At 38.5% G+C, this 25,035-nt stretch overlaps 1 protein-coding gene across 4 annotated transcripts in view; it reads right to left on the bottom strand.

Annotated features, from left to right (window-relative positions):
* GALNT1 (polypeptide N-acetylgalactosaminyltransferase 1) overlaps nucleotides 1-25,035 on the bottom strand; it is a 208,833-nt gene that overhangs the window by 44,159 nt on the left and 139,639 nt on the right. For all 4 annotated transcript variants that reach the window (XM_049697984.1, XM_049697983.1, XM_049697985.1 and 1 more), the window contains one exon: nucleotides 15,616-15,790. In XM_049697984.1, the coding sequence (XP_049553941.1) occupies nucleotides 15,616-15,790 (175 nt within the window). The remainder of the gene's footprint in view (nucleotides 1-15,615; nucleotides 15,791-25,035) is intronic.

The raw sequence follows: 25,035 nt of genomic DNA on the forward strand, positions 1-25,035 counted from the left end.
TTTTAAAGAGATGGGTTAGGGGAGAAATAAGGGTTTTACTCCACTCTCTAACCCTTAAGAGACCCTCTTCTTGTATCCCAGCCCAGAGAGGGCTTCTTCTGGGGCTCTCCTTCTGTACCCACAGCACCGGTGCAAGTTTTGGACTGGTACAATTTTAAACAGAAGTGGAAAGTAGACATCCTTTCCTTATTTCTGATCTCAGGGGTAAGATTCCAGTCTTGTACCATGAAGTGTGATAACATTAGAAGCATAACCCGTAAAAGAAACAACTGATAAATATGACTTCATTAAAATTAACTATTTGTGTGCCATTAAGCACATTCTGTGCCTAAAGTTACCATTAAGGAAATGTAAAGCACAAGCCACAAACTGAGAAAATATTTGGAAATCATATGTCTGATAAATGATTTGTATCCAGAATACATAAAGAACTCTTACAACTCAGTAACAGGAAGACAAACAATCCAATTTAAAATGGGCAACATATTTGAAGAAACATTTCATCAAAGATATAAGAATGGCTGATAAGTACATGAAAAGATCCCCAATATCATTAATCATTAGAGAAACACAAATTAAAATCACAATGAAACACCAGTTCATACCTAGTAGAATGGCTATAGTAAAAAAAAGAGTCAAAAAGAAGTGTTGGTGAGGATGTGGAGAAACTAGAACCCTCATACATTGCTGGTGGGAATGTAAATGCTGCAGCCACTCTGGAAAATCGTTTGGCAATTTCTTAAATAGTTAAAGTTATCATATGACCCAGCAATCAGGAATTTGCCCAAGAAAAACAAAACTATATATCCACACAAACACCTGTAACACAAATGTTCTCAGAAACATTATTCATAATAGCCAGAAAAGGGGAACAATTCAAATGTTCATCAACTGGTGACAGGAGAAATAAATGTGTTTTATCCATACAGCTGAATAACACTGGGCAATAAAAAGGAACAAAGGATACATGCTACAACACGGGAGTATCTCAGAAACATTATCCTCCGTCAAAGAACCCAGACGCAAAAGACTTCATATTATATGATTCCACTTATATGAAATATCCAGATAAGGCAAATCTATATACACAGAGTACATTGGTGATAACTTAATCCTAGGGCTGAGAGTGGGAATGGAGAGTGACTACAAATGCACACCACAGACCTTTTTGGGGTGATGGAAATTTTCTACAAGTGGTGATACTTGCATAACTCTGAAAATCTACTCAAAATCACTGAATTATTCACTTTAAATGGGTGCATTTTCTGGCTCCAGGAAAGATGGAGTAAGTGCACTCCACTCTGTTACTCCCAGTGGGTGGTACCGTAACTCCTGGACAGAATACATGGAGCAGCTGTCTGAGGGGACACTGAAATGTAAATGGTAGCAGGTCAACTGGTGAAGGAGACTAGAATTTGAAGTTCCATCTAACCAGTGGTGAGTTTTCCATTTTTCCCCCTCTGGCATTAGTCAGGCTGCACTCAAAGGCAGTTCCACAACTGGAAGCATGCACTAGAAGCACAAAGAAGGAGTCCCAAGATAAGCTCTCTCCTTCTGGTCTGGGAAACTAGTAAGGGGTGACCAAAGGTCAGAGACAGATTTAATTCCACATCCACATTCCCAGCCTTATTTCCTTTCTCCCTCCTCTCCTACCCTAGCAAGTTTGAGAAGCACTAGATTGGAGTAATGAGTCTCTGGGAGGTGGGATGTCTGCAGAGATCAGAATTAGCTGAGCATCTTTATTTAGGTTTAATTTTGATCAAAGGACATGTACATACTTAAAAAATAAGCTGTCAAAAGCTTGTTTAAAAAGGCTGTACAACAGAAACTAACACAGTATTGTGAAGCAATTCTACTCCAATAAAGATCTATTTTTAAAAAAGGCTGTTCCCTCACCTCTTTGCCACTTCTCCCTTCTCATAGAGCAGACATAATTCTAAGTACTATATCTGCATTTTTACTTCATTTTTCTCTAGTTGTAGATATAATGTATTGACTTCTTACTACAGAATATGAGGATTTATCTCACTCCTATCTCCCCCAACACATACACTTGCTAGTCTCTCAGTCTCCCAAAATTATATTATAAATTTGGATACATCACTCCTGAATGTATATTAGAGCTATGTAAAATGTTATTCATAGGGCTTCCCTGGTGGCGCAGTGGTTAAGAATCCTCCTGCCAATGCAGGGGGACATGGGTTCGAGCCCGGGTCCGGGAAGATCCCACATGCCATGTAGCAACTAAGCCCGTGCGCCACAACTACTGAGCCTGCGCTCTAGAGCCCGAGAGCCACAACTACTGAGCCTGTGTGCCACAACTACTGAAGCCTGCGCGCCTAGAGCCCGTGCTCCGCAACAAGAGAAGCCACTGCAATGAGAAGCCTGCACACTGCAATGAAGAGTAGCCCCCGCTCACTGCAACTAGAGAAAGCCCGCGCACAGCAACGAAGACCCAACACAGCCAAAAATAAATAAATAAATAAATAAAAATTTAAAAAATGCTATTCATAGCTGAGTCATATATTATTAATAATTTTCCTCTTTCTGCACAACATTCCCCTCCACTTCACCATCGATTATCCCCCCACTCTTCCTTAGTTTTCTATGTACTTGTCACTAATTCAAACCCACACTCTCTACAAACTGTCTAAAAGTCTCTTAAGGTGTTCAGAAGCACCAACTATCAATATAGTATAGGAATCTTCTTAAAGCAATCTCTCCTGAGGTTTTCTGGGCTGCCTCCCTCCATGCCCGCACCACTGTCATCTGAGGCTCTCCCTTTGCCGTCTGGCCCCCAGCCCTGCCCAGGATTCTGTTCTCTCTCTGCACACTGGATTTCCTCTCTTCTATACAGCATGTCTTTCTCTTAGTTTACTCCTTTGTTTTGGCAGAGAGCACAGACTGAGAAAGGATGAGGGGAGATGGCACGTGTTTCAGACTACACCATCACTTCTATAGTGGGCTGATGCTATTAATGGGAGTGAGTTATATACTAGAGTAGATTGAAAATCCCATTTTTATAATTTTTAAACAATGAGTGAAAACACGAGTGGTTTCATTTATGTCCCTATATACGATATTAATTAAAAGATGTCCTGCATAATGAGTACTCATTTTATAAGCGAGTGAGAGGATTACTGAATAAATTCTAATGCATGAAATTCACTATGTGGTCTGAGAGTTAGCTCGAGTGCCTGCCTGAGTGACTCAGCAGTGTTTCAGGAAATAAAGACATTAATAAAATTGCTTAGGATAGTGTTCAACTCAGCAAGACTAGGCTTACCAGAGAATCAATCCACACAAATACCTAAAAATTCAGGAATACAGAACAACAGCATTCCCTTGATAATTATTATTTCTATGATTTTTCAACAGTTAAAGTCCCACTGTACTTATCCTAAACCTCTTAGGGAGTGAAATGGCATTAGAAGTTTTATAGGCATTATCCCACTTTATCCTTACAACAACCCTAAGACAGAGGTATTATTCTCCCAATTTTAAAGATGGGAAAACTGAGGCTTACAGAAATGAAGTAGCTTGATTCCAAATCAAGGTGAATATGCACAAATAACCTATCCCTCATCTCCATGTCCCTTTGAGTATGATTTTCAGAGTATTCTTTGTCACCCACCAAATTTACCTGACACTACCATTTATCAACGACAAGTTAAAACACTGTCTGGCAGTGTTTGGCAATGTTACATAATTTCTCCTCCATGTACTCTCATTCAGGCAAGATCAATGAAGATCTAACCATAAAAGTGATGGCCAAGCACAGTGACTAAGATTACATGTTTTATCATTGACACATTTCACTTGAGTCACTTCTTGATCATACTTTTGCATAAATTATTTAATCTCCCTAAACTGAGTTTACCAATCTGTAAACTGGGTATACTACTACCATTTTGCTCAACTGTTTAAATAGGATAATGTGTATAGTTCTGGGTACATAATAAACACTCAATAAGTGGTATTATTACTTTTTAAGCATCTGAGACTAATTATATAGGATGGAATTGACAAATTAGGTGCTTTGAATTTGTATTAATCTCTTTCCCTAAGATTACACATTACAAAGAGAACTCTTTGTTAATTCTATTGAACTCTTCTTGACACTGGAACAATGTTATTCTTTCCTCCAGCTGCCTTCAGAAATGTGCCCCTGGAGACCCTACAAGGCAGTAAAGGTTCTCACACAGGGTGATCTGGACACTCCAGCTATACTACCAGTTAACCCTACAGCTTAGAACAACCAAGGCTTTTCCGGATTCAGATAAGGGGGTGAAAAAGCTGCTCCCTAGGGGCTGTCCCACACTACTCCTTCCGCCTCTGGGAATCGGTCTGAAAACCACATGCTGGCCAGTTTCATCCATCTCAATGTAGGGATATTTAAATATAGGCTGATAGTTCTCATTTCACATTTCATTGTGAATACACTTCAAAAGCCAGACAGTGGTGAGTGAAAAAGAGTGAGGATGGAAAAGCATGCCTGGAGTAAGCTTCTCCTGAGAACTACACTGGGACCAGGAGCTCATTCTCCCTGAACAGAGGCCTTCTCTACATCCTAGGACAGTGAGTATTCAAAGCACTACAGAGCCTCCCAGCAGCTCTTATTACTGTCCAGATTGTACAGATAAGGATCTTGAGGTACGGAAAGGTGAAGTAACTTGTCCAAAGCCACACAGCCAATAATGGCAGATCCAGACTTTGCCAGCATCAAGACATTAATGAGAAATTCACCTAGATACAATTCAAAAAAGGAGAAAAAATAAGAGTATACATTAAGAAGCTCTAGTATATGCACACGAGCAGTTCCAGAAGAACAGACCAGAGGGAATGGTGACACAGCAAAATCTGAGATTACAACTAGAAATGTTCTAGAAGTGAAGAACATGAATGCTCAGATCAAAAGTACACTATGTACACTGAGCATGTAGATGAATTCACACCTTGACAGACATTACAATGTGCCCAGATCTCACCACTAAAGGAATAAAAATAAAATGTGAAGTTTCCAAACCAAGAGAGAGAAAAACATGAATACTAAAAATGTTATCAATTAGCAATGCAGGAAAGGAAGAAAAAAAATGATGGTAAACAAAAAACAAGATTTATTTAGATGGAACTTTATAAAGCTGTCATTTTCATAGGTCAAAAATGAATATCAATTTCATATGGTTCAACCTAAAAGAAATAAGTCTAAATATATCAATAGTCACAATAAATATACATGCATCAAACTCAACTATTAAAAACAAAGATTATATGATTTAAAAATATAAAATTCAGCCATTTAGAGATATACCTAAAACAAAAATCATACAGATGCCTCAAAGTAAAAAAACAGAAAAAGAAAAAAGACATACCAGGAAAACGTTAGACTAAAAGTGATGTAACAATATCAAAATCAGGAGGAAGAAAGTCAATAAAGATATGCCAACACTGAGTTTAAAAAACACACGTGCACGCGTGCGTGCACACACACACACACACACAGAGTAAATTGTCTTAAATGCATCCAACGATTCAGCCTTGAAAAATAAACTAACAGAATGAGTTAGGGAAATTGTCAAATCCACGATCATAGTGGGAGTTCTTTTTTTATACAACTTAATCAGAATCTAATAGAGTATGCACACTAAAACAGAAAAAAACAAAAGTAACAGGCAACCAGACCATGTTATTTTCAACTGCAGAGGAAACATTTAAAAAACCCTGCACACTTTCTAGATCACAAAGGTTTCAACACATTTCAAAAAGATAATCTTTACTGATCATTAATCTAGGAATCAATAACAAAAATGAGAAAATCAAAAGGCAAAAAGAAATGTACATAGAAATTTTAAAATTTACTTCTAAGTCATCCTGGGTTGAATAGAAATCAAATGGAAATTACAAACTACTTGTAAATGAATTAGGATGAAAGTACTACATATAAAACTAGCAGGGTACACTGACATGATTCACAGATGTAAATTTAGAGTCTTTAGTGAATTCATTAGAAAACAAAAATATTTTAAATTAACAGGTTAAGCATTTAACTAAGCAAGTGAGAAAACAGATTAAACACAAAATAGAAGAAAGATAATTACATAGAAAACAAGTTTTAAAAAACTGAATAAACAAAAGGAAAAGCTACTCCTCTTTTAAAACTTAAAAACTACAAACCACTAGCAAGACTGCCTAAGGAAAAAAGAGAAAAGAAACAAACAGTATTAGAAATGAGAATAGACACATAATTACAGATCTAGTGAAAATGTTTTAAAAGCATTAGGTACTGAAGATAATGCTATGAACAAATAACAAAAAACCCAAGCCTTCCAAGTCATCGTGAATTACCCAAATTCTAATTGCGATTTGGCTAACTAAAGCTCATAATCTCTAAACCTTTCCACTGTGCTCTCTGGAATTCATGGTTACTGTCATTAGCAAAGTTCCCGAATATTCACAATCTATTCTCTGAATATTCCCTTCATATTCTACACTAATTAAAATATCACCAAGAATACTGCCTTCTGAGTGGTCTTTCAAGAGAAGGCTAGCTTTTCTTCAACATCCCTTGCACCAGAGTCTGGAAGTGGGGTCAAGTATCTCCCTTGTTCCTCATCGCTATTTTAAGACTTATGTTTCTCCCTCTTCCCTAAGAAGCCTCAGGTCCTTTAAAGAAGGTGCTATCAGAAGTTGCCAACCCATCCTTGGTACACTCATCTGTCACCTTCCCTACCAATTCCATCACTAGTCTTGTCATCACATTATCAGTCATTTTAGTTTCCATGCAGTCGATTTATCAACACTTGGCCTCTCAGATCTTTGCTCTGCTCTGCTCTCCTCCAGCATATCTCATCCACTTACTTTCATGCTATACCCTTAGACCACATCATTACTGATAATCTCCTTTTTAAGCATCCCAATCTCTGGTCACCATTGCTCCTTCCATCTCCCATCCCCACTCCCTCCCCCTGACATCCTGGCTTGTTCCCACTCAGTTACTCCAATAATCCCAGATCCTTAGCTTTCTTCATTGGGATCTCAAATCCAGACCCTTCCATCCTTTTACTTTCTGTGACCCTCTGCATGTTTTCCAGGACTCTTTATTATAATCACTGTCTTGTATCTCCCTATTCTATCTCACTCGCTTGGCAATATCCCAATAGCTAAATCCAACTTTCTGCTGATTCTGCATCTGCACTAGGGCTGCTGAATATGGCTAAAGAAAACGTATGAGCATGCTGAATGGTCTCATTTTCAATTTACAAACACAAACCTCAAGGAGGCTCTCAGCGCTATCCAGTGTTCCCACTACATGTCCTAGTTAACAACCCTGCAAACTGTTCCACATCTCCTGAGATTCCCAATACCTTTCTTACCCTCCTCACTCACAGGTGTGAACCTTGTTTCTAATTTCACTGAAAAAAGCCATCAGATGAGGATTTCCATACTCCCATCAACACACTGACCATCCTGTAGACATCTGTGATCATAAACATTGTGCCTTTTCCCCATTATACAATGTCTGCATTATCCCTGTTCCTGTCTGAAGCCAACTACATTCCTTCTCACCTGCTCAAGTTGAATGCTCTTGCTGTAATACTCCCCTCTCAAACTTTCCCTCAATGGGATCATTTCTATCAACATACAACCATACTGTACTATATGCCATATTACAGAAGAAAAAGAAAATGTCTCCCCTGATTGCACAATCTCCCCAGCTAACTGCCCCATTTCTCTTTTTCCAACAATTACACCTCAAAAGCACTGCTATACTTGCTGTCTCCACTGCTTCCCTCCCACTTTGTTTCTCCCACTCTTTTTTCAAGTTGATTTTATGGGAAGCATAACAGAGTGCAAAAAACATAAATTTAGAGCGAATGAGATATCACAAGCAAATGCTCATGTAATCATGACTCAGGTGAAGAAACAGAACACGGCCAGCACCTCATTAAGTCCCTCTTGCTCCCAATATCTTTTCTTTCCTGTCAAAAGCACTATTTAGTTTCTCAGTATATACCTTTTGGATTCAGCAGATGCCTCTAGATAAAAAGTAGCCTCCAAATTCTATGCTCATTTCTCTGGGTTTCCATCTTCTCCCAGATGTTGGCTCTGTAATTTTTCACTACCTTCTAAGCTGTGCTTTCTAACCTCTGGATGTTTTCAAGAGGATGATTTTTCTAACTCTCTAGATGTTCTCATCTGGAGAGTTGGTCCAGATCACCAAGGCCACCATTACAGAAATGGAAAGTCTCCCCATTCTTTTAAGCCACGGTTTCATTGCCTATCACTCCACAGAAACAATCCTGTCCAACAGCCTCTCCACAAACTGAAACTGTCGGTCAGTTTAGAGATCTCAACTTAGCCTCTCAGCAGCATTTAACACAGCTGGCCACTTCCCCCTTGAAACATTACCTCACCTCTCCCAGCCTCTTGCTAGATCTTCTTCCTGTTCTCAATCTTCGAAGGCTGGAACATTAGCTCCCTAACCCCTTTTTCACCTCATCCACTTCAGTGGCTGTCAATCAGTCCCGTGACTTTAAATTCTCTTATCCCTTAATGACTCCAGCTTCAACCCCTCCCCTGAACTCCAGGATTTTATAAATATGTGCCAACAATTCTTGATTTCTATTCCCATATTTCTACTCTCCTTTCCATCTTGGCAAGTATCACTTTAATTCAGATAGCTAATCAGGCCTAAATTCTTAACTTTTCCTTTTTTCTTTTACTCCACATCCAACCTGTCAGCGTTCTGAGAGCTTCCATCTTAAACATACAATCAGAATTTGAAAACTTCACCTGTGCCAGCCTCTTCCATGACACTATTATATCTCACTCATGCCACTACTATCCTCTGCATGAATATGCAGAGCAACGTAATCTCTCATCCACTGCAGTTTGAAAATGTAAACTGGTGAAACCACAGTGGGAGCAATTTTTAAAAACATCAAATGAAATTAAAAAGTGCATTCCTCTCAACACGATTATTTCGCATCTCTGTGCAACTGACCATAACACATGGTAACAAATACATTTTAAGTCACCCTAAAACATACATTCTGAAACAATGATTAATGAAAAAAAACTTTTATTACATGAGATACACTCCGATATCTTCTATTTCACTAATTAAAATGCTAACAGGTATTCACATTGTGTATGAAATACCATAAAAAAAAACACTTCAGGCCTAAGGTGTTCTAAATTGATCTCATGATCATTAATGACTAAGGGGTCATGACCTACAATTTGGAAAGCACTGTTCCACAGAAAACTGTTACATCTGTACAAGAGAATACATGCTTGTTTAAACAGGATATTTATAGACATTCTGTAACTGTAAAGTATATACATCTAAGCAAAAGCAAAATAGATAAATTATGGTGTATATTCCCACAATGGACTTCTACAAAGCAGTTAAAATGAATGACCTAGAACTACATGTAATGATATGGCCAAATTTCAAAATCAATGCTTTAACAATTTTAAAGTTGCAGAAGAATATGTGCATATGCTATGCTAGAATTTGTTGTTAAAAATATGAAACTATATATTATTTAGGTAGATAGATAATAGATAGATAAACATGCAGAGTAATGATAAATGCAAAAAATCAGACCTATGGTTAGAGAGGAATGGAATACAACTGGGGAGGGGTACACAAATGGTTTCAACAGTAGCTGTAAAGCTTTATTTTAAAAACAAAATATGAAGAGAATATGGCAACTTGTTAAAATTCAATGAAGTTAGTGTTTGATACAAAACTTTATCTCCTATAGCTTTCTGAATGTTTAGACTATTTCATTCAAAAAAATTAATAGCTAAAATAAGGAAAGAGAAAGCTATGTTTTCCAAAGAATAAAATTTCTGAGAGATCACTAGTGAAAGATGGAAAATGCAAAAGAGGGCTTCCCTGGTGGCGCAGTAGTTAAGAATCCGCCTGCCAATGCAGGGGACACGGGTTCGATCCCGGGTCTGGGAAGATCCCACATGCTGCAGAGCAACGAAGCCCATGCGCCACAACTACTGAGCCTGCGCTCTAGAGCCCGCGAGCCACAACTACTGAGCCCGCGCGCTTAGAGCCCATGCTCCGCAACAAGAGAAGCCACCGCAATGAGAAGGCCGCGCACCACGATAAAGAGTAGCCCCCGCTAGCCACAACTAAAGAAAGCCCACCCACAGCAACCGAAGCAGCCAAAAAAAAACCACAAAAGAAAAAATACTTCAAGATAAATATTTTAAGGCATATTTTTAAACTGCTAATTATCACGTGTGTCTTTGAGGCAACAGACAAAACAAAAAATCAGGGAACTCACTAAACTTGTATAACAAATTTACATTTCATGAAGCAGGTAGAAATCATACTATAAGAGGATAAATACAGATACAAAGAGTAAAATTTATGTTAGAATATTGTTTTCAAAATTGTATTTAACGGAAACAAAATACATAATAGCCTTAGAACTACCAATTACTATTTATAGAATTATAACAACGTTACTGAAAACACCTAAAAGATTATAAAACCGTTAAGTCTTAAAAATTATAAGCAGAGCAACTCCCAGAAGTTAATCCAAATCATCTAGAGAAGCTTATCTAACATGAGAAAATAAGCAGAATTCTACTAAATACATGATTTTAATCTGTTTCCAGAATTTCATCTAACATTAAAAGTAATAGTTAAGAAAATGAGAAAAAAAAACCTTTAGCAATTAGGCAGAGAAAGTAGGGAATTAAATGTCAGAAGACCTGGATTCAAACCTGATTCAATTGTCCTGGGCTACAGCAATCTCTCTGAGGCACTTAACAGCAGCCTGCCTCATGGGACTGATAATTTTGTAAACGAAAGTTAAAATTACTTTAAAAACTAGAAAGATTAAAATGTTACATACTAAACATCTCACAAATATTTCTGTGAATAAAAAAGTTAAGTTGCAGGGTTTTGTGTCGGTATCTTTAATTCAGAAAACAACAGCAACGACTTAGTAATTAAAAATTTAACAAATAAAAAATTCAAAAGAATAGCTGAAAGGTAGCCTAGCATTTCTCCCTGGAAGTAGAACAGAAACATGAGAAAAGATAAAAATAAAAGGGACTAAGAGAATCAATGCAAGCAGTCCAATGCCTGGCTAATAGGAGTTTCAATGATAGAAAACAGACTGATGGGACATATAATAGGCCTGTCTAATAGGTCACAACTTACTTGACTTCAAGGATATTGGTACAAAACGCCTTTAACCTACCAATCTACAGGGAAGAGAGGAAACAGAAGAACACAATCAATGGCACCAGCAATCAGCAAAATGCAGACTCAGGAAAGATGTAAGACGCTCTACCTCGTATTCAAATAATAAACTGTAAGGGAAAAAAGAAGACGGAAACTACAGACTAAGAGACACTTGAGATAGATACCTACCAGTTGCAATGTGTGCACCTTATTTGCATCCCGATACAAACACTCTTAAAAAAGGAAAATATATGACATAACTAGGGAAATTTAACTGGATATTTCATGTTATCAAGGAATCACTGTTAAGACTTTTTTTAGGTATGAAAAATGGTATCATGATTTTTCCCTTTCCTTTTTTTTTGTTCTATGAGTCCTATCTTTCAGAGACAAATATTGTAATATTTGCAAATGGTTAGGTCTTTGCCTGAGGTTGGGAAACCTGCTTCTAATCTCACTCACCTGGTTGATCCCCAAAATCCACAAACCGTGTGGGCTTCTCCACAGGGCCATTCCTGTCATGTCAGCTGGCTTACCCCAGGGTCAATGCTCCAAGTGAGAATAAAAGACCAAATTGGAAACCACAGTGTATTTTATAACCCAGTCCTGAAAATGACACTCCATCACTTGTACTGCTGGCCATACAGACCAACCCTAGCACAACATAGGAAGAGACCACACAGAAGTGTAACTACCAGGAGAAGGAGATTGTTGCAGGACATCTTAGAGGGTATAAAAGAGAACTTTTAGGAACTGTTGAAGCAAGGTGATGAATACATTAGGGTTCAGACTATTATCTCTATTTTTGTATATATTTGAAAATTTCCATAATAAAAAGTTTTTCAAAACTTTTTTAAAAAAAGGATAAAAGCACAGAAATGGAACAAGAAGGCAAAAAATGGCTATTCAGTGGTAGTAGTGACTTTGTGCCACCCCATGAAGCAGCCCTATCCCAGAGACCCAATGGTTGGCCAGAAGGACTGCGTATTAGCAGCTGGACTAGCAATCCAGCACAAAGCAGGATTCTTTCAAGTCTGAGAAGTCCTCATCAAGCCCAAAATTTGGTGCACAAGCACACGTATCACACCATTTAAACACTGATCTTCATATCATGAAGTTGTTCACTGTGCAAAAACTAGTGTTTATAATATATTTAATATACTTATAAGCTACTCATTAGTAAAAGTATCTTCAAGAACCATGTAAAAGATTTTAAAAAATAAACAATAAAATGTGTTGAGAGTGGTGATGTATTTAGCGGAATTATTAAAAGTGCAAAAACAACTCTACTATAAACAATAATAGTTAAGGTTCTTTTTAATGGAGACATCACTGAATTTAACTGAGACTTCCCTGAGGAGTCTAGCTTTCTTCAATAATTCTTAAATTACTCAGGAAAGTACACAGTTTGTGAAAATCTAAGTTTACAATGAAGCTTCTCTTGACTGATGTCCACTTAACCAATTTGCTGGATGAATACTCTATAGCCCCTCAGTTTAATTTTTACATGCACAATATTCAATGGTTACCTTATTATGACTTATTCATAGCTGTGCCATGTAATAAACTATGATTACCTTTGCCTTCTCTGAACGACTTTAAAAAATTTTCCCTGGATTTAATGATTGTTTAATTTTTTTCTTGCGATGGTTTTCTATGTACTTATTACTAATTCAATCCCAAATTCTCCATCAATTGTCTAAATCCCTCCAAGACATCCAGCCTTATCAGGTATGACTTCAACATCTCCTTGAAGTCTCTCCTGGTGAGCATTTTCTGAGCTGCTCCCACCTGGGCTGGCTGCCTCTCTGCCTGCACAACTCTCACCCATGGCTGTCCTTACACCATCTTCCAGAGATTCCCACCATCTCTCGCACATCAGATCTCCCGTCTTCTACATCCTGTGTCAACCTTTTCCTTGATTTAAGTCCTCTTTTGGTGGAGCACAAGCCAGTAACTTCCCAAGAAAAGATATGTGGTGGCAGTTCAATGTTTTGAGACCTTGCATTCCCAAAATGTCCTTATTTAACCTGTGCACTTTATTGTTAATTTGGATGCATACAGAATTCTAGGTTGGAAGTTATTTTCCTTTAGAATTTTGCTCCTTTGTTTCCAGAGTTGCTGCTGAGAAGTTTGAAGATATTCTGATAAATAATCCTTTGATTGTGATCTGCTCTCTTCTCAAGAGAAACTTATAAGAGGTCTTTTTCAGGGAATGATTGCCAGTGTTCTGAAAGTCACAATGCCTTGGGGGTGCAGTCTGTTTTCATCTATTGTCCTGAAAACTTAATGGTCTTTTAATCCAAAACCTGTACAGTCCAGTTCTGGAAAATCTGGTGGATAAATTTTCTCCTTCCCACCTGCCTATCCCTCTCCTCACCTTTTTTGTTGTTCTCTTTGAGACTCCTATTAATCAAATATTGGTCCTCATTGATAGTCAATTCAATTTCATAAGCTTTTACTATTGTCCATCTCTTTGATCTATTTTTATGGAAGATTTCCTCCCAACCTGCTATTGAGTTTTGTTTTAATTCCCAAAAGCTCTTTTTGGTTCTCTCAGTCTTTTTTTTTTTTTTTTTGCGGTACGCGGGCCTCTCACTGCTGTGGCCTCTCCCGTTGCGGAGCACAGGCTCTGGACGCGCAGGCTCAGCGGCCATGGCTCACGGGCCCAGGCGCTCCGCGGCATGTGGGATCTTCCCGGACCGGGGCACGAACCCGTGTCCCCTGCATCGGCAGGCGGACTCTCGACCACTGTGCCACCAGGGAAGCCCTCTCAGTCTATCTTTTGAATGGTATCCTATTCTTGTTTTATGGTTGTAATATGTTTTCTTATTTCATTGGGATTACTAATTATTTCTTTTTAAGTTTTCTTCCCCCTGAATAGTCAGGCTTTGCTTCCTCCAAGTTGCTTAAAGTTTTGAATTATATTTTACATGTTTGAGGGTTTCCTGTGATGTCTAGTATTCCTTGGTCATCTACTACTAAAAATGGAAGGCCAAAAACCTGAATATAAGCTCTGAACATTTAAGTGAGGCTTACTGACTATGAGTATACTCCACTGGAGTCATCAGGCTATGCTATTAAGTTGGAGAATCTCTGATGTCAGTGTTTGCAGTTGTTTTGCTTTTCTCTAGGGCTAGTCCAATTCTGCTGATAAAGATCTTCCAATCTCCTGCCTGGAGGGATAAAGCCTGGCTGCTGGCATTAATGGGAGCCCCAGAAAGCAAGGTGGCTAGGGGGTCTCAACAGCTAGAATGTATATGTTCACTTGATCTACCTTTCTCTGTACAGTTCCCTTGCTTTTAACTGGGCCTGTTGTCCTCTAGTCCAGATACCTTGTATTACCTTCTTCGTATGGCACAACTGGGCCTTATATTGCTGGTAGGAGTGTAAGTTGCTACAACCATCTTGGAAAAATGTTTGGCAGCACGTGCTAAAGCTACTTAAGTGTATACCCTATTTCTTTCCCCAATACGTACACCAAATAGAAATGAGAGCTTAAGTCTTCCTAAAATGTGCACAGAAATGTCACCATAGCCTTTATTCACAATAGTCAATAAGTGGAAACAACACAAATATCTATCAACATGTAAATAAACTATGGTATATTCACATAACAAACCACAACACTGCAATGGACAAGAATAAGTTTCTGATACATGCAACAATATGGATCTCAGAGACACCAAAGAATATAAACAGCATGGGTCCATTTATAAACAGTTCAAAGAAAGGCAAAGCTAATCTATGTTTAGAGATCAAAACAATGGCTGCCCCTGGGGGTGGGAGTCCTGACTGGAAAGGAACACAAGAGATCTTTCAGGGCTCATGGAAATGTTCTATAAGTTGATTTGGATGATGGTTAGACAGGTACATACATACGTAAAAATTCAGTAATCTGTATGCTTATGACTGTATACTTCACCGTTTTAAGTTACACACAACTTAAAAGAATCTTGTAAAAAATTAATTATATACACCAAGGGGGGAAAGTGGCGGGGGTGGGTGGGTGGGATGAACTGGGAGATTGCGACTGACATGTATACACTAATATGTATAAAACAGATAACTAATAAGAACCTGCTGTATAAAAAAATAAAATTCAAATTAAAAAATTAACTATATAAATGTTTTGTTAATGAAGTTTAAAATCCCTACTAATCTATCAAGATAAACAATTATCTTCCAAAGCCTAAAATATATAGTCCCAATGATCACTAGAACTTGAGGTATTATTTTATCAGCATTTAATTATTTAAGTGGGGGGGTAAGTAGTAACTTAGTGATGTAACAATCACTTTAAGAAGAGTCAACACTAAAGTGCAATTTATTGGGAATTCATAACATACTTTTCATTCATATTAAATACTATTAGGACCACACTAGGTACTTACCCTTCTAACCTAACATCTGGTAAAGATCTGTTGAGTGCAATCATCTCACTTGCCATTAAATTGAACTGATTGATTTTAAACATCTCTTTCATCTTTTCTTGATCCTCTTTAGGAATGACGACTGGTTTCCCCATTTCTCCAGGACCTTCATGAGGCTTTTGTACTGGCTCTAGAACTAAGAATAAGGAGGAAACTTAACTAACATTAATTGTATAACAATTGATTCATGTTTCTGTTTAATAACATTTGAGTTTAAACTATGTCCTCAACAACCAGAGCCATTTCTGAGCCCATCCTCTCCCAGTCTGAGACACGGCCTAGGGGCCGCCTTTTCCTCCGCTTCCACACCTCATCCTGACTCAAGACCTCCTCACTTTGCACCACTCACCTGAATCACTTCATGGCCTTGGCACTCCCATCTCGGATATCGTTACCACATTAATCTCCCTAAAGCATAGCCTTCATTGTGTTATTCTCATGGTCTCCTAGAGGCCAATCTCTTTAATAGGAAATTTAATCTAACTTCCCAAACCCACCACTTGCTGGGGTCTCCACCTCCCACCCCCCGGATCCTCATCCTCCAGTCCAACAGCACCCACTACTTTCCTCCATGTGCCTCATGTCTTCTTGCGTTGATGCCTTTGCTCACACTGGCCCCTCCCTTGTCTTCTCCTTCCTACCTCTACCTCTGCAATACCAAACTCACACTTGTCCTTCAAGGCCCAGCTAAAACAGCTTCTCTCCTGCAGCTTTTCTGCATCTCTCTAGAGTGACCATTTACTACTCTTGACTACTACATACATCCAGGGCTCTATGTCTCTAATCAATAGTTCTCTCTTATTATGATCGCTAAACCTGCCTATGACACCCTCCCCTAACTAGATTATGATCTCCTTTTTAGCTGGAGTTTTTTGTTCATTCATGTACCTTCTGTGGAGTTTAGCACTGTTTTACAGGCATTTTATAACCATATGCTAAATTAATATGTGAGTAAAAGTGTTATTCAAAATAAGTCAAAATGAAATCCTAGAATTGACAATAGTAGACATTATAATAAGCATTATGCAAGGTGGAGCATCAAGAAATATAATTCTTGAGAATTTCTTTTATTTTGACTTTCTTTTATGCTTTGAGCTTTTTATTTGTTCAAACATTCATTGTAAACTTTTTTATTTTATTGCACTTGTGAGAAAATACAGCCTTCCAACAATAAATATTTAATGAGCACCTACATCATAGCAGCCACTGTGCCAGGCACTGAGATCAGTGCAGACAAGACATTACATGTTCTCTACCCTCATGTGGCTTAAACTTCCTACCTTTTGAAAGGTATTAACATTTCCTTTGTGGGCTAGAAAAATGCTTCATTTTTAAAAATGCTAAGTGGAATGTGTTAAAATTATGTATTCCATATATGTAGATTACATATTTGAAATATATCTAGTAAATAACCTTATTAATGAAAAAAAGAAATATAATTCTAATCAGAAGTAATGTTATCTCGTAATATACAGTTGTCCCTCAGTATCCATGGGGGACTGGTTCCAAGACACCCCCCTCACCCTGCCCTGCAGATACCAAAATCCACAGATGCACAAGTCCCTTATATAAAAAGGTGTGGTACGGTCAGGCCTCTGTATAACCCACGGATATGGAGGACCGGCTATATTAGTAAAAAGAATAATATTCCTGATCAGCAACTCCCAAACCTTGTTCCTTGCTATATGCTTTTGAGATGCTGAAAAGTGTTCCAAGAAAAATATGTTCTAGAATATATTAAATTCGAAAAAAATTGTTAAACTTCCCATCTAAGAGGGATGGGTAGAAAATGAGGTGAGGATAAGAATGGGATGAAAATATCTGTTTTGTACATTACCTGTTTATTTTTAAAGCTGAAAGTTTTATTCTCCTACAGTTTGTTTTTTAGGCATCCCCGAAAGTCTCTGGACAAAAATGAAGACATCAAGGCAGTAGACAAACCAGCTCATTTCAGCCTAGCTTCATCTGCCCAAGAACAGCTCTAGTTGGTAAAGCTGACCTATAGGATGACTGTTCAGATGGGGTACAAAGCAACCTACCAATACCAGAGCTGCAGAATATTATTCACTGTGTCTTCAAAAACTCTGTCCAGAATATAAAATCTATTCTAGAGGACTATCAAGGAAAAAAATGGTGGATAATAACTTTCCCCATTCTCACAATGAACTGTGATTCCAGGAAGGAAGTTAAAATATTAGGAAATAAATTATAGGAAACTCTTATAATACAATGTTTTTGGTTTTTTTTTTGCTTTACGCAGGCCTCTGTTGTGGCCTCTCCCATTGTGGAGCACAGGCTCCGGACGCGCAGGCTCAGCGGCCATGGCTCACGGGCCCAGCCACTCCGTGGCATGTGGGATCTTCCCGGACCGGGGCACGAACCCATGTCCCCTGCATCGGCAGGTGGACTCTCAACCACTGTGCCACCCGGGAAGCCCTATAATACAATTTTTAAAAACAAATCCCGGCTAATTTTTGTCAAGTAAGCTCTTTAAATATAAGAATTAAAAAATTCTCAGTGACAAAAATTTTCAATGCCAAGTGTAATAAAAACTGTAAGTACAGAAGTATAATGCCTATATAAGCTTTTAAAACTTTAAAAATCATAAATTATAAAACTCTCAGAGTCAATTCTTACTTACCTGTCTCTGAAAATAAAGAGTAATTAACAGATTTGGGGGTTGGGACATTCAGGGGTCAGTATGAAGCAGCGGAGTTCTAGAGGTAACAGTTATTTTATCTGCATGGCACAGATAACCTGAAGAGTAGGTGGGAGACATCTAGTGGCCCTGATTATAAATATCCTTCAGTTACCTGTGCCCTATTTAAGCATAAGATGATGCTTTAAAGAAAAGTTAAAATGAAAACATTTTCACACTACTCAGTTTTTTAATTGAATATTAAGTTATACAGAACACCATCTATAACATATTTTTGCTGGGGGCAGGGTGGGGTAGATCCTGAATCTGATCAAGCCTCTGGACTTACTTACCAATTCACAGGAAATATAGGGGACAGAGGAAATGATAAAAAAACAAACAAACATTAAAGGGATGCAAATCCTGACTGTGGGAAACTGGAGAAAACAAAGAAAGCAATTTCTTCTTCTTCAACACAACCAAAAATGGGGGGTGGGGAGGACAAAAAGAAAGAGGTATCCATGTATCTATGCCACAAGACTAGCTTTGAGTTGATAACTGTCGAAGCCAGATGATGGGTATATGGGAGATCAATTTTCTATTTTTCTCTACTTTTGTTTATGTTTGGAAATTTTCCATGAGGATTGGGGGAGCATGAAGGAGCACTCAAGAAATTATTACTGTAAGAACCAGTAAGTATAAACTTGATTGCTTACAGCCTGAGAGACTGTTATGACCAGAAAGTTAAAATCCTGCCCCATCACAGTGAAGTAAAACTCTAGCCTTGAGGTCTTAAAGAATTAGGCAAAACTGTACAACATATAAAATCCTCCTGGCTGCAATATTTTACAAATTTGGTCACCTGGTACTTACTAATAATCTAAATATCTGGTATAATACCCACATTATATACTTTAACCTACTGATACACATGAGATCTCAGAGCCGCATTTAAAATGGCCATTAATCAAAAGTTATATGACTACTGCATGACTTACAGAATCCACCACAATACTTTAATTTAGAAATTATAATATCCTGAAGAATTACACCAACCAGTAAACTAATTTTCTTTGGCAAAGATGCCAGGATAAAATGCAACTAGCTAGTGAATATTTTTACTACTAATGCACTTGCAGTACTAAAAAGCAACTAACAAAGAAGATAGTAAGCATTAACTTTCCTTGTATTCTACTTACCAGTCTTTCATGTAAATTAAAAAAGAGTTCAGTGAAACTTGTTTGAAAGCAAATGAAATGGGTTTGGATATTATCATTTCCCGAACTGAAAAACAAACTTTCATTGCCATAAAATTTTATAGGCAGATCATTTCTAAAAATCAAATCAACTTTGACAAGGGGGTGACTAAGGTGTTATTCCAAAGTATTATGTGAGAACAAACATTTTATTATGCACTTTAAACTTCATTTACATGACAATGTACAGAAGTTTCATGTTTTAGAAAATTTAATTTTCGAAAAAACTACAGGTTCACTCTGAATGCCGCCAAATAAAATTCACATATACAAACCACATGACATACCTATGAATGTGTTTTAATAAATCTCACAAATTTCTAGTTTGTATTTTTCTCATGGAAGTGGAATAAGGAGGTATAAAGTTACATGATACCCATTTGGGGAAGATGGGGAAGATAAAAGGCTAAAATCATTTCTCCCAAACAATTTTCTTACCTTATTATACAACTATCTTTACTATTTTTATGCACTATATTTCACTTATTCCAAAATATTTTTTCCCATATTTTAACATCTCTGAAATTGGCATGTGGCTTACAATGATAACTGAAATGTTTTTGCTTTCTTAGTGTATATAATATGTATTCTATAAACAAAGCAAATTACCTGATTTTTTTAACATCAAAATATTATTGCATATAACAAAATTCATTGATAACTCTCTGCTACCTCAACACCTGTCAGTTTCAACCCTCATTCCAATTTTATATTCATTTGTAATGTGTTCAAATAAAACTCTAAGCACACTAAAAGTCTGTAATAAAGAGTTTCTGAAAGCCTTTACTAACAATATTTTTAAGTTTTTAATCATCAGAAGTTTCTTCTATAAAATATGTTCTCAAACTTTTCCTACTGTTTGACAACTGAAATAATTCTAGCAGAAGTACATGAAAACTTGAATAATCAACATTTTGATAATCTGAAAATCAAGTACAGTGCTGGCAGAAAGGATTAATTCCTACTTGAAATTGCATCTGTAAAAATATTGAATAGTCTATGCAACATCCAAATCCATAAATTGAATGAATGAGTTAATTCTAAAAAGCAGAAGAGTTGCAAAAATATTCCCAAGACATAACCCACACTAACCGTGTTTTTTCAAAGGGAATCTAATCTAATTCTCCAGCAACAGAAGAATTTTGCTATTCTCAGATAGTCTGGGGTATAAAATACAAGAATAAAACTATGAGAGAGAATGCTCAGGAAAATAAAATAAAACAAAACAAAACCAACCCTCTGAAACACCAAAGACTGGCCTGTTGTTACCTGACGCAGGCAAGTAACAAGTAAATGTAAGAATCCTAGAAAACTAAATATATCAACGATAATCTTATAAGCATTATCATAAGGATAACGAATCCATTCTGCTTAAAAATAAGACACCTTTTTGCACACAATAGTATAAAGAACAGAATTTGGTAAATTTCACCAAATTGGCACTGTAAAGCAGTTCAAAGAAGTTCAGAAATGAGGTCCTTACAATACTGAGACAACTGCTCTGGAGTGTTGTATCTGCTCATTATTTTTTTGCTTTTTTGTTTTGATTTGGTTTTTCAAATGCCATAGAAAACGAATATCCTGGAGACCTTATGTGTTCTATCAAAAGAGAGCTACATTCCTCTAGGTCACTGACTGTACTTGCTAATTCCACTAAGAAGGTCCACATCCTTGATGCCATCACCTATCAACCCTCTCCCAACAGTTTTATGAAAGATCTGTTCAGTGGCACCACAATTCCTCAGCAGCCTTATGTTGAGAGCCTTAACAACCTTAGGCCTCTGATGCTACTCGAGACCTCTCAGCGCCCACTGCACTGAAACTTCACATCAGAGCAGATTTTTCAAACTGTTCTTGCTTAGCATCAATTGTCCCCCTTCCCTAAATCATTTCCTCACTCTTTCCCTTCAATGCCTTAAGGCTACATGGAACACAGTTTGAAAAAATGGATGCTCTAGGGCCCCATCTGGAACCACTGGCCTCTCCAAGTCTCTCCCTTCAGCTATTAACTCACCTCTTGGCTTACTGCTCAGTGCTTCTCTCATCCTTCCACTGCTCACGGCCTTCTCAGTCTGTCCCACACAACACCCTGATGCCCCCAGGCCATTATAAAGCTTCTATCAATACGTCGTCTTATCTCAACAGGGGCCCCATCTACCAGACTTAAATCCAGCTCTTCCCCAGAGCCCATTAACCTCACAACCCTCAACAACTTTCATTCTCTGTCTCCCAGGAGGTAACGACGCTCTCTCATAGCTCCACATTGTTACTTTCACACCATTTCTCCTTTACTTTGTACTTCTGTACTTTGTATAAAACCTACTCCTTTTCCTTGATGCTCATGCTACTAGTGGTTTTCCAAAACTGTATTAACCTTAGAATCCTCTTCAAGGATAATCCTTTTCTTATGGTTGACACCACACTGTCTCATCTGCTGAGAATTGGCTCTTTCAAGTATTACTTCATTACTTTATATCTTAAACCTCTCCCTCAACATACATAAAAAATACATACATTCATGGAAAACCAACTTTGGCTCCATTCCTTTCTTTTAAACTACTGTACTATCTCTTTGTGTGGAAGCTTCCCAAAAGGATAAGCTACACATCAGTAATATCAAATCCACTGGCACTGAAATGGCACTTGCTAGGGTCACAAGAAACCCCCTGCTGGGAAACACATCAGAACCACTTCTTCATCTCAGGTAAAATCTCTGAACAAACATCACTCCTGGATTTCCATGACCCCACTCCCTCTGGCTTCTCCCCCTACTCTGACTTCCAGAAGCCTTATTTCCCTTTGCTGACCCTCCATGATCCTCTCCAACACTGGCCTGTCTCTTCCAACATCCACACACTGCTGGAGCTCACACTGCTGCCCACATGCTCTACCTCAGCCACCCTCTGCTGCAGAACATCCCTCCCAACACCCCAACGTTAAACGCTCCAAACGCAACTCATCCTTCTGCCTTCTCACCAAAGCCACTCCGCCTCTGGGGGCCCCACCTCGTATCAATTCATCCAAAGAGGAAGACCTAAGAGTCATCTTAGACTTTTCACTTTCCATTATTACCTACATTCAGAGACTCCCCATGCTATGTAAACGCCACTATTTACAAACTTCTCATATATTTTATTTCCTCTCCATCTCCAGTGTCATTTTAGTGTAGGCCCCAAGAACTTCTCCAAACCTTCCCAACGGCCTCACAACCAGTCTCTGCCGTCTCACTCCCTTCTAGTAGTGGGTTGGCCAAAAAGTTTGCTTGGTTTTTCCCATACGATGGCTCTAGTAGTGCTTAGTTGTCTTTAACTTCATTTGAAACATTTTTTTTTTTTTGTGGTACTCGGGCCTCTCACTGTTGTGGCCTCTCCCGTTGTGGAGCACAGGCTCCGGACGCGCAGGCTCAGCGGCCATGGCTCACGGGCCCAGTCGCTCTGCGGCATGTGGGATCTTCCCGGACCGGGGCACGAACCCGTGTCCCCTGCATCGGCAGGCAGACTCTCAACCACTGCGCCACCAGGGAAGCCCCATTTGAAACATTTTTGTTAGACTGTATTGTGACAGCTGTCATATGTCATGCATAAAAAAAAAAAACTTATCAAAATCTGTGAATTTTTGTGTAGCCATTTTAATATTGAAGACAGAAGAAAAAAAGCAACATTTTTGGCATATTATGCTTTATTATTACAAGAAAGGTAAAAATGTAACTGAAACACAAAAAAATATTTGTGCGGCGTATGGAGAAGGTGCTGTGACTGATCGAACGTGTCAAAAGTGGTCTGCGAAGTTTTGTGCTGGAGACTTTTTGCTGGACGATGCTCCAAGGTCGGGGAGACCAGTTGAAGTTGATAAGGATCAAATCGAGACATTAATTGAGAACAATCAATGTTATATCACATGGGAGACAGCCAACAAACTCAAAATATCCAAATCAAGCACTGAAATCATTTGCACCAGCTTGGTTATGTAAATCGTTTTGATGTTTGGGTTCCATGTAAATTAAGCGAAAAAAAACCTTCTTGACCGTATTTCCGCATGAGATTCTCTGCTGAAACGTAACGAAACGTTCCGTTTTTAAAACAAATTGTGACAGGCGATGAAAAGTGGATACTGTACAATAATGTGGAATGGAAGAGATCGTGGGGCAAGTGAATGAACCACCACCAATCACACCGAAGGCTGGTCTTCATCCAAAGAAGATGATGTTGTGTATATGTTGGGATTGGAAGGGAGTCCTCTATTATGAGCCCCTTCCAGAAACCAAATGATTAATTCCAACAAGTACTGCTCCCAATTAGACCAACTGAAAGCAGCACTCGACGAAAAGGGTCCAGAATTAGTCAAAAGAAAATGCATGATTTTCCATCAGGATTAACGCAAAACCACATGTTTCTTTGATGACCAGGCAAAAACTTTTACAGCTTGGCTGCGAAGTTCTGATTCACCCGCCATATTCACCAATTGCACCTTCAGATTTCCATTTATTTCGGTCTTTACAAAAGTCTCTTAATGGAAAAAATTTCAATCCCCTGGAAGACTGTAAAAGGCACCTGAAAGAGTTCTTTGCTCAAAAAGATAAAAAATTTTGGGAAGATGGAATTATGAAGTTGCCTGAAAAATGGCAGAAGGTAGTGGTACAAAACTGTGAATATGTTGTTCAATAAAGCTCTTGGTGAAAATGAAAAATGTGTCTTTTATTTTTATTTAAAAACCGAAGGAACTTCGGCTTTTAAACACCAAGCTAATACATCAGCCACGTGACCACCAAACTTCCTTCTGAAAGTCTGGATCCCATCAGGTTACTGATTTCCTTGTTTAAAATCCTTCAGTGGGACTTCCCTGGTGGTCCAGTGGTAAACAATCTGCCTTACAATGCAGGCGACAAGGGTTCAATCCCTGGTCAGGGAACTAAGATCCCACATGCTGCAAGGCAACTAAACCCGCACGCCACAACTACTGAGCTCGCGGGCCTCAACTAGAGAGCCTGCATGCCACAAACTACAGAGCCCACGTGCCTTGGAGCCTGCACACCACAACTGGAGAGAAGCCCGTGCGCCGCAACAAAAGATCCCGCATGCCGCAACTAAGACCTGACGCAGCCAAAAAAATCCTTCAATGTCATGCCTCACCTACAGGATTTAGTCCAAAACCCTTAGCATGTCATAAAAGGCCTCCTGTGATGTGGCCTCTGCTAACCTCCCAGCTTCGTCCCATGCTCTTTCCTCACATTCTCCTATCCATCAACTCTGTCTCTCACTTGCTTATCTTGCACATGCTTCTCTCCTTTGCTTGGAAGGTATTCCCCTCACCCATCAAACCTAACAAACACCTGTTCACCCTGTTACTACAGCTTGAGCATTACACTTCCTTGCTGCACCTTCTCAGATGCCCCACGGTGTTCCTTCCTCCTGCTCTCATGCACATCTCTAGTATGCTATCTATCATATCACTATTTTACCATATTCTTTCTCTCCTGTTGGATTGGGA

Source organism: Orcinus orca, chromosome 15 (assembly GCF_937001465.1).
Source record: "Orcinus orca chromosome 15, mOrcOrc1.1, whole genome shotgun sequence".
Classification (NCBI taxonomy): Eukaryota; Metazoa; Chordata; class Mammalia; order Artiodactyla; family Delphinidae; genus Orcinus; species Orcinus orca.